At 47.4% G+C, this 13,520-nt stretch overlaps 1 protein-coding gene across 1 annotated transcript; it reads right to left on the bottom strand.

Moving 5' to 3' along the window:
• Window positions 1-4,891: 4,891 nt before the first annotated feature.
• Window positions 4,892-10,795, bottom strand: LOC132910369 (homeobox protein mls-2-like). The gene is made up of 3 exons (XM_060966018.1): window positions 9,805-10,795; window positions 6,743-6,959; window positions 4,892-6,421 (listed from the first exon to the last, which is right to left on the bottom strand). The coding sequence occupies exons 1-3, from the start codon at window positions 10,283-10,285 to the stop codon at window positions 6,097-6,099; spliced, it is 1,023 nt and encodes a 340-aa protein (XP_060822001.1). The 5' UTR covers window positions 10,286-10,795; the 3' UTR covers window positions 4,892-6,096.
• Between the last annotated feature and the right edge of the window lie 2,725 nt (window positions 10,796-13,520).

Below are 13,520 nucleotides of genomic sequence, written 5' to 3' on the forward strand. Positions count from 1 at the left end.
GGCTGGCATCCGCAGCCCGAGTCATCTGTTTCCTACGCGGCTATGTCGTTTATTTTTCCAAAATGGCTGCTAAAACACCGGCTCCCGCCGTCTAACGCGAGCCCTCGCGAGAGTAATTTGAGACCTATTTATAGGTGGCCACCTAACCCAGACCTATTGATGAACGGTTTTTATAAAGTAGCCTCGATCGAGGTTGCTCCGCTACCGGCGCACTTCGATTCATACCTTTGACCGCGTTCTTCCGATACGGTCAACTCGTCATGTTCGTGATGATACGAACTGCTTTAGGCGGAAGGAGAGAGCTAAGAAGATGGGGAATCAACGAAGGGCATACGCGGGATTGGTAATATTTAGGTGACTAACCAATTATTTAGATTCGGATGACGAGGAAAATAAAACGAAGTTGATCGTGGATCGAGTCCTAGAGCGCGACGGCCGTTTCGGAAATAACGATTTGTTCGAAAGGTACGAACAACGCACGAAAAATAAGATTTTCAGCGTAATTCCAAAGGATCGTTCTTCTCGTTAGGTTTGAGATATCCTCGACGTTTCTTCGACGAAGGATCAAAGTCGTAGATAAAAGAGATAAAAAGATAAATACGAAAGATTTGAAAATTTAACCACCGAATTTGCCACGAATCAGCGGGGAAGTTTTCAATTTTCCAAAGGCCAGGCTTCTTCTCTGTAGAAATCGTCGCTTAATTCTCAACAAAATTACCAACGAGAAGTGGACGCTTTCGAGGCTGCTGTGTCAGGAAAGAGGAGCGTAGAGGAAAAGAGGGAAAAGAGGGAAAAGTCGAGCGAAAGAATTTTCCGAACTCGTAGCCGCGGAGCTGCATGAAACGCTGTTGATTGGCCGGTCGTGCGCCAATTTTCCTCGACGTCGCTTCGCCACGAAAAATCGGTAAATTGCTTCTTTGAAATGCCGGAAAAGCCGGAGGGAACAGTTTCCTTCGTAGTTCCTCGGACGACTCTTTCGTTCGTGCAACCGGAGCGAGCATCGTCGTAGTACGCTCGATGATCCGTGCGCTCTTTGACCGATTCTTTCTCTCGTCGTCTCGATCCGACCGCCAATTTAGAACACGCGTCTCGTTACTTGAAATTCCGTCCCTCTGACGGAACTCCGTCGCTTCCATCCTCCGACGTTCCACGATAAAGTTTGTCGTTTTCGCGGCGAATGACGAATAGACGAGAGGGCTGGTTTAATCGTCGATACTTTACCTTCGATACTTGGTATCGTTCAATTTTTAACATCGATACGGTATCGTAGTTATTAAAAATTTAAACTTTTCTTAAAATACGTGTCTTTTTTTTTAATATGAAAATGGAGAAGAAGAAGACCACACGATGTTCGTACTACTTTCCAGTTAGAAATCGAGAAGTACGTGGTCGTTTCTTTCTTTTTTTTTTATCTGTATGATAGCTCGTGCGATGAAAAGTATGAGCCGTTGTACGAGTTGCGTATAGACGCAATTACAAGAGTCGTGTCGTTGGCGTGTCAAGACGGAGTTAAGAAAGTGACACGTTCCTCGAGGCAATCGTCCGACACAGCGGTCCTCCGAGAGGAGGAGGTCAGGCTGATTTTTATTCAGGCACGCGGCCTGCTCGCAAGGCGAATGGAATTGCCGGTTCGAAGTTTGAGATTTTCTGCCGCCACTTGTCGTCTCTCCGGCCGCGGCCTCTCGCCTTCCTTTTTTCATCTCTCTTACACACAGACCTCGTGACTTCTGACACGCGTTTCAATCGGGACGGTTGCCAAGGAAACCCAGGAACCGGAGTGTCACGCGGACTATTGAAGAGGTTAAAGGGGACTGCGATTCCTTTTCGTCGAGTGCGCTGGAAACGCGGTGACAAGTTCCCCTATTCTCGTACAAATTACGAGGACGGTCCAGAAACATCTTTATTAGGTCGTTGTAAGGTAGTTGTTACCTCAAGGAAGATCGTTTTTTAGACGATTGTTCTTCGATCGATCGGTAAGTATCGTTCGATCTTTCGGTTCTCGACGATTTCTCGCGCCACGTAAAATGATATTTGAACGCGAGGAAGGATCGGCCGAGCCCGATGAAAAGTATTTCGCAGGGATTGCACAGTGTCGATTATACTTTTAAATTCCTGTTTCGTGGCTATTGTAAGAGGCGGCTTGCTCGTCCCCACAAAAAAGCGCAATTTTTTGTTCCGTCCTGAAATGGTTCGTATGAAATTGATAATAGCTACCATCTAGCCAAATAAATTCTCCCTCGTGAAAGCCTTTGAAAATCGTTGCTAACCGAACTCTGAGCTTCCATTTCGTTGCAACGAAAATGTATGTGCCGTTATCTTCGATGATACCGGCACTAGATAACGAAACGGTATTCTTCTCACGCTGGTACTCGTCCTGTACGATCTACTCGCAACGAGTCTAATTACCTTCCGTCTGCAGCGCTAACGAACTCGTGACGGTGATATTTTTAAAACGGTTTGCGTCTTTCCGAATTAACCTCGACGCGGAGAGTCTCGACTACTTCGTTCGCAGACGGTCGAAAACGTCGGAACGGAGGCCTGGGAAAGGGGTTGAAAGGGGTGAAAAGGGGCCGCGCGGCGCACGGTCGGACAGCCGGAAGACCGTTCAGCGCTATTAACAGCTAATGAAAATTAGCTTTCGTCGGTTGATTGAGCGTCAAATCGTCCCTTTCTTGTTTCGGGAGAGAGAAGTCCGCCACCGGTGTCGTTAGACCGACGACGTACTCCTGTTTCGAATCCCAGTGCTCTCCTCGTCCTGTTTCTCTCTCTCTCTCTCTCTCTCTCTCTCTCTCTCTCTCTTCACATTTCACTCGTTCGCTCGATCTATTCTATAGCGGATCAAGGAAATTCCGGAGCGAAGTGCTCCAGTGCTCGGCCTCCGTTGAACAATCGTACAGAATCTCGTGCAACTAACGCGAGGGTCGATGTTAATCCGTATCGTGGAATTTGCGAGTCGAGAGAAGCCGAGGACGATCGCGAGTTGTGATTGTTGCAGAATTTGGTGCAGCATAATTTCGCGTAGAATGGCGATCTTGTTTTTAAGTCTCCTCTCTATTTCCGAGGCTGTGAATCGAGGAATTTGAACAGTCGTTTCGAGTTCGTGGTAGAATTCGACGTAAGTATACGCGTGCTTCGTAGGAAGAATATTTGTTGTTCTTTCCCAGAATGTTGCGAATTGTTTCGAGCTTCCGTGGCATTCGCGATAGCATCCTACCCTTTTCTTCGTCGCGCGAAGTAACGCGGAGTACTTTGCTCCTCTCGATAAACGTCCCTCGAGATTTCACGGTATCTTTCACGTTTACCACGAAAACTCGGAAAAAATCGCAAGAATAATAGAGTTTAGTCGGCGATGCGTTGCGTAATGAATATTCTCGTGGCGCGTTTCCCTCGAAAATCGAAACGAGCAACGTCAAAAATAGGTCATTCGATTTGGACCGTCTCGAAGGTTGATTATTCCGTCTAATACAATGGACCGCGTTAATTTCTTAATGGAAACCACAAGTAATCCCGAATAGTTGGGGCCACTAGTTACGATCGCGTGTCAGCACAAGGCTTCGTTTAACGCGAGAGCATTATGGCTTTCGAATGTTTAGAAGACTATATAAACGTAGCAGTAATGGACTGCAGAAACGACTATAAAATCCATCTTACGAACCGATACCGAGTCGTTGCTGCGAGTCAACTTTGTCATTGATGGTCTCGCGGCTGGACGATTTAATTGCAGCGAAATTCCTCCCATTCTTTTCTCTCTGTTTTACGATGGTCGCCGTCGGCTCGGTGTTGGCTATCGCTGCCATTCGTTCGAAAGAAAAAAACCACGCATAAAGGCGTGGTGTTACGCGACAGGACCCTTGTCTCGATTTGCTCGCTACACGGACGATTGTTCGAGTTTTTATCGCGATTCGCGAATGAAATTCTCGAGCGAGTTAAGCTCAGGACACGGTCGTACTTTTTTCGTGGAAAAGTACTCTCCCTTTGGTTCTACGATTTTCCAAACTAACGTAAGAAGTCTTTGCGCGTAACAGCTTTCGAAATCGTGGCCGGCATAGTAGCGGCGTTTCGCTTTTGAACATCCACTCCATTTTCATGCAGATCGAGGAGAACGAGCCGCAAAGACCCTTTGGGGCAGGATAATGTAACTCCTTTGTTTATAACAGATGAGTGTCAGATCTAGCTTTTTTCCTTCGTCCGTCGGTTAAGTCTGCTCGTCTCCGCGTCTGAATAAACATATCTGATGTCTGCCGGGCCCACCCAGACGAAGCTATTAAAATTCTTATGGGAAAGTCCCTTTCGTCCGAGGGCTGATCGCGCGGTGATTTTTCGCGAGCGCAGATTAATCGACGCTTGTTCCGTTCTCGTTACCGGTATCGAGTTGCCGAACCGCTCTGGTCAAACCGGATACGCGTACCGTTCGCTCGTGAAACCTCTCCGATGCGATTTCCAATTGTACGTCCGTTGGAACCGACGAAACTCGAGCTTCCTCCATATGGCTGTCGACGATTCTACGCTCTTAACAAGGACTCTCCGATTCGTGCAAAAAATTCTCCACGTTGTGTTGCAGCGACTTTGAGAATCGTAAAAAGAACTTTCGTTTCGAAGAGTAAATCGTTTCTAATGTTTCTTTATTTTTCCAACAATTAAACGGCTAACTGCGGGCTCTCGCGCAAGGAGTAAAAAAATGCCGACGTTTTAACGCTGCTCTCAGGAACGTACGAGCATAAACGAGATCGCAAGCAGCGGCGCAGAAAAAAGGAGCTACTTCTTTGGAAGATGTCTCGGGTCAAGCACGTCAAGTTTTTACGATCTCATGGAGCTTCGACGTGTAGACATTCGAGAGAGTGACTCGTCAAGGAGGGTGTTGCAGGCAAGAAGATACGCTTGTTCTCTCTTTTTAATGAACCACGTATATTTCGAATAGATCCGTGTGATCACATATGTACGTACGCAGAAACAATCGGAGCGTTGGCTCGACGCGCGTCTTACATTACGGTGACTATAATTAATTAATCGGTGTCAGTGTCGATCGACTTTATTGCACGTGCTTGTTTCTTAAATGTTTCTACTTTATTTCCTCTTTTGTTCAACTTTCTCTCTCTCTCTCGCAAGCATACACACAGTCACAGACACACACACACACACACACACACACTCTCTCTATCGAAAAATTTATAAATTTAACAGCGTTTGACGCAGTTCCGATATCGAGGAAATTACGTTGGTTAAGTACAAACAAAGTAACAAAACAGAATACAGCGACACGTTTGAACGCTAAAAAGAAGTTGGTGGAATTTGAAGGTACAACTATTAAACGACGTTAATCGTGGTTTCCGTGACAGCCGTATGGAGCGATAGATTTCTATCGTTACGTGCGGCTTCAGAATAAATAAATACTCCACTCACCGATGCCGTTCGAGATTCCATTTTATACAGTTATTTACACGCTAATTTACACGACCTTCGTCCTAGACTCTGATATATCTATAAGAAAATTTATAATTAACGCGTACAGTAAATTTCTCGGACACTACGTGGATTAATCGATAACGTGCTCATTTCACCATTAACCATCGCTTCGTAGTAGGTAGTGCGAGTGACTGTAATTGCGAGCTTTGCTTCGTATCCAATCGGGGAGAATGAGAACGTCGGCTATTTAGATTTACATTACGATCGAGGTACGTTTGACATTCGTGTGTAGTCTCGTTCAGCCGATGACATTTTTCGATTCGCGTAGAACGACGGAAGGTGGACTGGTTTAACGATGACCGGATTAAAACTGTACAAGTTGAATGAATAAGTACAGCTACAAAAACCAGTAACCGTTGTCAAACAGCCTTCCGTAGATCAATTCTTTCGCCGATCGAGTAGAATATCGATAACAAAGGTAATCGAGCACTTTGAAACGGACTAGTTTAATCGCGATCCGAGAATTACACGATCTAAAACTTCTTTGGAAACTTTGATTCGGTAAGGATAACGCGATAGGTGTACACGATGAACGCCGGACGACTTGGTGGTAGCTGGAAGCCGCGGTCGACCAAATCGATCAACCAACGACGCTTTCGTTTTCGATCCAAGCGAAACGGCGAAATTTTCGCTTTACTTCTCGTCGTTGAGTTTCGCCAGCTGGCTCGGGTCGAGGTCCGGCGCGATCGTGTTTTGCACCTGAATGTGAGTGGAGTGAAGGGGCGGGCATAGCAAGGGATGATAGGGGAGACAGTAGTACGGGAAACCGCCGAGCGCTTTGTTCGCCGGATGAATTTGCGGGGCTGACATTTGCCCGGGAAGTTGCCCGGAACCACGAAGTGGCAATCCCCTCAGATGCTCGTCCGGATGCACGAGCACTCGTACCGCCACGCGCCTCGCGTTTCCGGAATTAACCAGCGCGCCTAGCTCCTGCTGCTGTCGTCTTTTGGTCTTGTACCTGGACCGTCCACAAATTGCAAATTAATTAACATTCTACGATACTCGAATTCGTATTTGTCCGATTCGAAGGCGCGGTTACGATCGAATCGGTCGCGAATGTTTGGTTTCGGAGCAGAGTAGAATGGAATGTACCATTCGCGTTCAAAGACGAGAAATTAATTGTTCGACCACGGATGTTTATGCAAATTCGCGTTTCTATCTAAACAATGATTTGTTTCGCCCTTTTAAGCGTTTTAACGACGCGTATTATTTGCATCCGTTAAATTTATCGTAAATGCATAAATATCCACGGTCTATCGACTACGCTGTATCATCGTACCGTCTGTTTTGGAACCAAATCTTGACTTGAGTCTCGGTCAGCTTGAGTCCTCGCGCAAGGTCCGCTCGCTCGGGCCCCGACAAGTATTTCTGCGCCGCGAATCTTCTCTCCAATTCGTAAACCTGGGCGTGAGAGAAGGCCGCCCTGCTACGTTTCTTCCTGCTCTGCAGATTCTGTCCGTGATTCTGCGCCTCGAACATGTCTTCCTCCCCGTCCTCTGCAAAATCACAAGCGTTAAAAACCTGCGACGATGATCATCGAACTGGAGGATATTCGCGAGGATATCGGCCGGTTGATCGTTCTAGTTAGAAACAAACTCGAGTTACAGACAGAAATTCACGATGGAGCTTCTCCAAATTTGCGTGTAAACAAACGCGTGGATCGGGAAAGGATGATCTATCGCGATCATAAATCAAACGTTTCCACTACACAACGACGAGAGGAGAGGAGAGAGAGAGAGAGAGAGAGAGAGAGGAAACGTTGGATAGAGAAACGAACGAGTAACCATCCACGGACAGCAGCCATAGAAGCGGCAAACGATCGGAGAGAGTTCCGCCAGCTTTTGATGTCTCGTTCAAACATTAACACGTGCACTCGCTACTCCGACATGTTTACGCTGCTGTTCCACGGTAATTCTCCTCTAAGTTTAACCGGTTGCAATGGAGTGCGATCGCGTTCCCCTCGGCTCCACGAAAATTCTACTCCCTTGCCGACGGTCATTCTGTTCCTCGAGCTTCGAGCCAAGGAATAAACTTTTAGCTGGGAATTCGGGCTATTGTTGGATTTTATGCGTTACCTTGAAACGGCTTTCTTTTGGCAGTTTTATCATTTATCAGTGGGGCGTTGCGTGTTTTGGCGATTGCGTTGAAAATGCACTTTAGGGGAAAGGGGTGTAGACATTGAGCGTATGGTACGAGCAGACGAGGGTGAAAGCATAGCGATTTGTATACGATACAGTCGAAGATCAGACCGAGAATAACGATTAGGAAGAGGAGATAGATAGATAAATTAGCGAAGGTAGCTATCGTGTTTGCTTCTGTCTCGGCGATACAAATTTTCTCCGAATTGTAAAAGTTACGATCGATGAGATCCTTTTTACTCGTAAGATGAGTTTCCAGAGATTCGAACTTCTTTCGCATAGTTTTTCCAGCTGGCAGTTGGTCCCTTAACGTACCGAGTAATTTGCACCGATTTTCATCGGCCGCTGTAGAAAGACCGAGAAAATAGAAACAAAGAAGATAGAAAGAAGAAACAAAGCAGCGGTCGAATACGGAAGAAGTCGTACGTTGCTCGAAGAATAAGGAACACCGTTCCGATGTATCCGGCAAACACGGAACGAACGTCGAAACGAGACAAGACGAAGAAAGAGAGAAGCCCGAAATCTCGGAGAAAAATACAGGCTGAAAAATCAGTTTCGTGTGACATCATAATTATTTCGTCCGTAGCCCGGGTCCTGCGTCAATGTTTATCGGCAGTAGCCTGGCCGATGGGGGGACTCGAAGCATTTAGAGAGATCTATATTTGATCACTTTCGACGTCAACTCTGTGCCATCTCGTCCGGCTAATGCGTCCCTCCTCTGACGCTCGTCAAACATCTCCTACGCGTCCCACATCGTGAGTGTTCGAGAGCAGCAAGTGCCGTTTGCTCTCACTCCGATTACATCGAGAGATGACCCTTCGTGTGCACCTTCTCCGAAGCGGCCGCTCATCGTTTTCAAATAAATTGATATGGTCACGTTAAACCTCGATCAAACGAAACGTTATATCCCCATTTTGCCCGGCGAATCGTAGACGTGGACATTTCGATGAATTCTTTACACAAACTTGACTCTCGCGATAAGCGAAACGAGATGTAAGAGTTCGTTGTATTACGCGCTCTTCGCGTCTTACAATACACGACAAACTTGGTTATCTTGCGCAAGATTTGCAACTGTAGGTATCGAAAGGTAACGGAAGGTATCGATGATGACTCGAATAAGCTGCTCCGTCTACGTCCGACGATGATTCGACGGTTTAATATTGATATCGAAGGGGGTGGAGTTGTTTTACTTGGGACGAGGTTTCGTTAAGAAAGTGCCAGAAGAATATCCTATCCATTACCGTATTAAGTGATTCGAAAGCATGGTGGCGGAAATCAGGGGACTCCGTAATTTCGTGAGTGAGACTTGAAACGGTGCCAGGTCGTGCCTGCTTCTCTCCAACCCTCTCGAGCGGCGAACAAGCGACGAATCGTCGCCTACGAAACAGCTTTAGGTAGGAATTACCTAATTACCGGTCTCTCGTTATCTCGCTGTATTTCAATTACGCAAAATGTTGGCGAATCGAGAAGGAACGTTGCGATCGAGCGATCGCTAACGCTTTGGGTCGTCGGACGTATTCGACGACGACGACGAGTCTCGAAGGATGAAGAAGTCGAAGCGAACGGTAGAAAAAGCGATTTCTTTAGAATCGATCTAGGTAACCTTGATCTAAATTTGTTTTTTGCCGTGATCCACGGATCGTTGAGGATCCAAGACAGAGCAACAGTGTGGCCAGAGATCGAACAAGTGCAAGAAGCAGAGTGGCCGTCCACTTGTGACGTCTGCCGTAGTCGAGCACCACTTATGCTACTAAAATTACATTCGATCACGTTATCTGCGCTCGGGTTAACTTAAAAAACCCTTGAAAGCTCGCCTGTTACAAGGATACCGGAGACCTAAATGATCTCTTAAGTCCGCATCCTCGTGGCAGACACACGATCACCCAGAAGGGAAGCGGCCTCGGGATTTTCACTCTAAGTGGAACCGACTCCCTACTCTCCTCCAGTTCATTCAGTTCTATCAGGCTATCAAGCCATCGATAGACAGAGCGAGCCGATCGCAGACCTCGTAATTTTACCTCTAGTTAACCCGTCGTTAGAGGCCAAGAGAAGATTCGACGTGGAAAATTTTTACGACTTTTCGTTTCGCAAATTCTCTACGAGATCGCGCGAAACAAGTCGATCCGACCGTACGTACGTTGGGCGGCCAGCTTTCGTTCTCACGGTTAAGAATCGTCCGATAGAGAATGGTATCGTCGCTCACCCAAATATTTATTCTTGCTCATGTCCAACGCCTCGTCCTGTTGCCTCTGCGAAGAATCCCTCGAATCCTTCACCGGCTGATAACCACCCATGTTGCCCAGGCTCTCCAGATGCTTGAACGTTCCCTGAGCCAAGTGTGGAATATTTCCAAAGTTGGAGATATTCGCGTGGACCAGGTTCCTCGTCAGGATGTCCAGTTCGCGGGCCACGTTGAGATCCGGCGAAGGTAGCCTCGAGAATCTGGCCATCTGATTACGATCCTCCGATCGAATTTCCCTGTGGCCGTTCTCCAAACAATCGTAGTCACGTTGATGGGACTTCCTCGCGAACGATGCTATAGCTTGCGCTTCTTCCGACTCCGAAGGTCGTCGTTCCGTGTACGAGGTTCTTCTACTGAGGATATCGGCGATACTGAAGGGAGTTAATTGAGACGGTTTCGGGGAAGCTTCGCTCCGTTTATCGTCTTCCACGATATCCGACATCTCTTCTACTTTCTTGTATCGAGCTGGATTTTCCGCAGACAGCTCTATTCGAACCTTGCTACCAGAAAAGATTATCAATTTCCCGCACACTTTGTCTTTTACCTATATTATATTTTCACAAGTTCGACGATCGTATTCCTTCGATGTCCATCGTTTCACACGCTCTTCGCACTTTCATCGGCCACGTTTCTCCGACATCGTTCACTACCTCGGTTTATTCCTTCGTCGAACAGCGGTCCAGCCCGATCGATCTCTATTCTCTTTCGTTCGATCCTCTATTCGGCAAACCCTCGTCACCGACTCGAATCGAGGGTTTTTCTATCCAGCCCACGCTCGATGGTAGCCACGACTCGACTGGCCGACCCGTTGGCCAGATTCTCGCTACAGAGGAGGAAGAATCGCGCTGAAACGACGCGACGCGTTTATTAATTGTCACTCGGCAGCGCTCGAGAGGGCCGCGTGCACCCTTCCGCGGCGAGCGTGCTTCGGTCAAGTGTGCTTGTCGCTCGTGGAGACTTATTTTTCGAATTAGTCCGCGGCCACTTCGCCGCCAGCTTCCTTCTTCCCTTCCACCCACGCCCGCCATCTTCCCCTTCTATGCCAGCCACCCCCACCAGCCAAACATCCCTCCACTCTCGTCGATCGGTGACGAGAGATTCGTTCTTCCTTGTCCGTCGAGTTCCAGGCTCAGGACACGGCTTTTGCGTGTCTCTTCGGTGATCCTAGAACGTTTAACCGATTAACGGGAAGCGGTAGCGAAATCCTTCCTAGGGGTGTATGGTCGATCGGTCTTTTCGGAGGTTGTCGCATGATTTGACAATCGCATCGACGGTATTTGAGATTAATCTAGATCGTGAGCTTGACTGGTCCGGAAGCTTTTTCAACGTATCCTATTTACCAGCTTTTGTAACTTCCTTTTGTCGTTGGTTGGTACCAGTACAGTGGAATAAACCGTGTCTCTACAGACCTTGCCCGAAGAAGATCGGGCAGTTAGCAGATTTTTAATCCTTTGCTAGTAGACCATTCGATGTTATTTCAGCATTTTTTCAAGACCGCCGCGATCTGTTATAAAATTCTATCGCATTTCCCATCAAAAACTCGTTTATTTTCCCTCCAGTCTCGTTGCCAACCCTCTCGCTCCAACCCCGAATTTCGCGACGATAACGTCGTTCGCCGGCTTAAACGAGCTCGTGGTGTAGGTTAAATTCGAGTTTCGCGGGTTGTGGCGTAGGTGGAGCTTTAAACGAGGTCCAGGTTGGAAGCGGGACGCCCGACGAGGCTTCCGTCACGACGCAAGCCTCGCCCTACGACCAATCCACGACTTTGGCCGCGTTGTCGCTTTTCCCCAGGAGCCAATCGACGATTCCTAGAAGCTCTTCAGCCTAGAGGTGACGAGAGATCGGCTCTCGGAGTGGGATCCTCCGCCGCTTTTTTTCACGGCCGCCGCGACGGGGGTGACGGGGGTGGTGGCGAAGGGTTGCGACCAAGTGAAACTCTTTCAGGTATCGCGTCCTCGTTTCGCGAAAGTAAAGCTACTTTCTCCAAGTAGTTCTCAGTTCATTGTGCAAACTGCTGGGAAATTTTGATTATCCCTGAGCTTGATGAACCACCAAACGTGCGCTCCATTCGAAGGGTTGAACTTAAGGACCGGGCTGCTGTTCGCTTTTATATAGATACTCGTAAGATCGAGTTAATTCGAAAACATTGCAATGCTCCAGATGTTTAGCTTTCATTGAAAACGACGTTTGTCCGTGATCGCGTCGGAAAATATTTCCGTAGAAATCGCAGGTGCTAGAGTAGTTCCAATTAGGATGCTTTAGAGTCAATTCGAACGCGATTATTCGATCGTATTCAATCGTGAAGTACTTTTTACTGCACATTTTCCAACGATCCTTCGACAAAATTCAGAAGAAATGTAATTCCCAAGAAACGGACAATTATTAAATTGATCGCTGTATGCGTCCGACCGACTGTACATCGCAATCTTGGCAGACTCGATCATCTTAAAACCAAGTTGTCGGTATTTCTGCAACGGTGACGCGTATCCTGTTTCTCTCGGCCGTTGCAGCTACTTGGAGACTCGGCTCTTTCAATATAAAATCGGTATTTCACAGGTGAGAAATCCAAGCAATTGGTCGCTCGTGAATCGTGTCTAACGCTTTCAAAAAGTTACTCTGGCTGTGGATGTGGGTAGATAGAGACGGTTACGGTTCGTACGTACTTCTCGTCTCGTATCGAGTCGAGAGGAGACGAGCGGTGCATATATAGGGTGTGCTTTACATAACAATCGCCGCTAAAGACTTGCAGCATTGTCCGCCACGTGCTATCAGCCGAGTTCCTATGGAGGTTTAATTAAGTGTGAACCACAGGAGCGTGGATCACGCCTCACTTGATCCGATGATGGCCTCGCGCGTTCCAGATATCGACGAGGAAATAATTCCACGTTCCTTCCGCGATATTTCTTGGAATTCTCCTCGTTGGTTCGTTTCATTTCGATTAAAAAAAAAAAAATCTGTGCCTAATCGTTTTCGGACGGATCGTATTCTTACCTATCAAGAGCGAAATTATTAGAAATATCTGTCCTTTGAAAAGTTATCAGAAAGAACGCATTCGAAGAACGCATAGATGACTTTTATTCTTTAATTTACGATCAAAGCGCGAAAGTGATCGTCCGCTACGTACATGTCGATCGATCTACGAAGATCTACAAAGATCACGATCGCGAGTACGATCCGTGTATCGCGAGTTATTGCCGGCAACGAGAGAGATCGCGTAGGAAAAATCGCGCGAAGAGTCGACGAGCTCGTCCCTGTTGTTAAAAGTGGCACCCTCGTGACAAGTATTTCTGCGGGATCGATCGGCGCACAGGGATCGGCAATTAGCAGGTGACGGGTAATCGAACCGGAAAAACGACGTCCGCCATTTCCCTATTAGCCATTCCAGGCTCACAAAGAGAGAAGATAGACGGAGAACGTGCCGTCTCGAAGACGGCGATCTCGAAGACGGACTACGGTCTTCCGTACGGTCGCGGCTCTCTTTTTCTCGATTCGATCTAATCAATAATAAATTATAGGGGGGACTTGGTCGGTACATCTCTCCCCTAGAGCTAAGCCCTGACCCTCCCGCTCAATTGGTCGCAATTCTTAAAGACCTTAATTGGCGCGGAAAATTATACCTTATTTCAGTTACCCTCGAACGAGAACATCCCTTCCCACCTCCTCCTCCTCCTCCCCCT

This window comes from Bombus pascuorum, chromosome 9, assembly GCF_905332965.1.
Source record: "Bombus pascuorum chromosome 9, iyBomPasc1.1, whole genome shotgun sequence".
Lineage (NCBI taxonomy): Eukaryota > Metazoa > Arthropoda > Insecta > Hymenoptera > Apidae > Bombus > Bombus pascuorum.

Bases quoted from the DNA above. Each gene is read 5' to 3' on its own strand.
- LOC132910369 (XM_060966018.1), bottom strand. From the start codon at position 10,285: ATGTCGGATATCGTGGAAGACGATAAACGGAGCGAAGCTTCCCCGAAA. The intron at 6,960-9,804 runs GTGAGCGACGAT...GTGATTTTGCAG, and splicing joins GAGCAAGAATAAATATTTGG to AGGACGGGGAGGAAGACATG. The intron at 6,422-6,742 runs GTACGATGATAC...TGGACGGTCCAG, and splicing joins ATTTGGTTCCAAAACAGACG to GTACAAGACCAAAAGACGAC.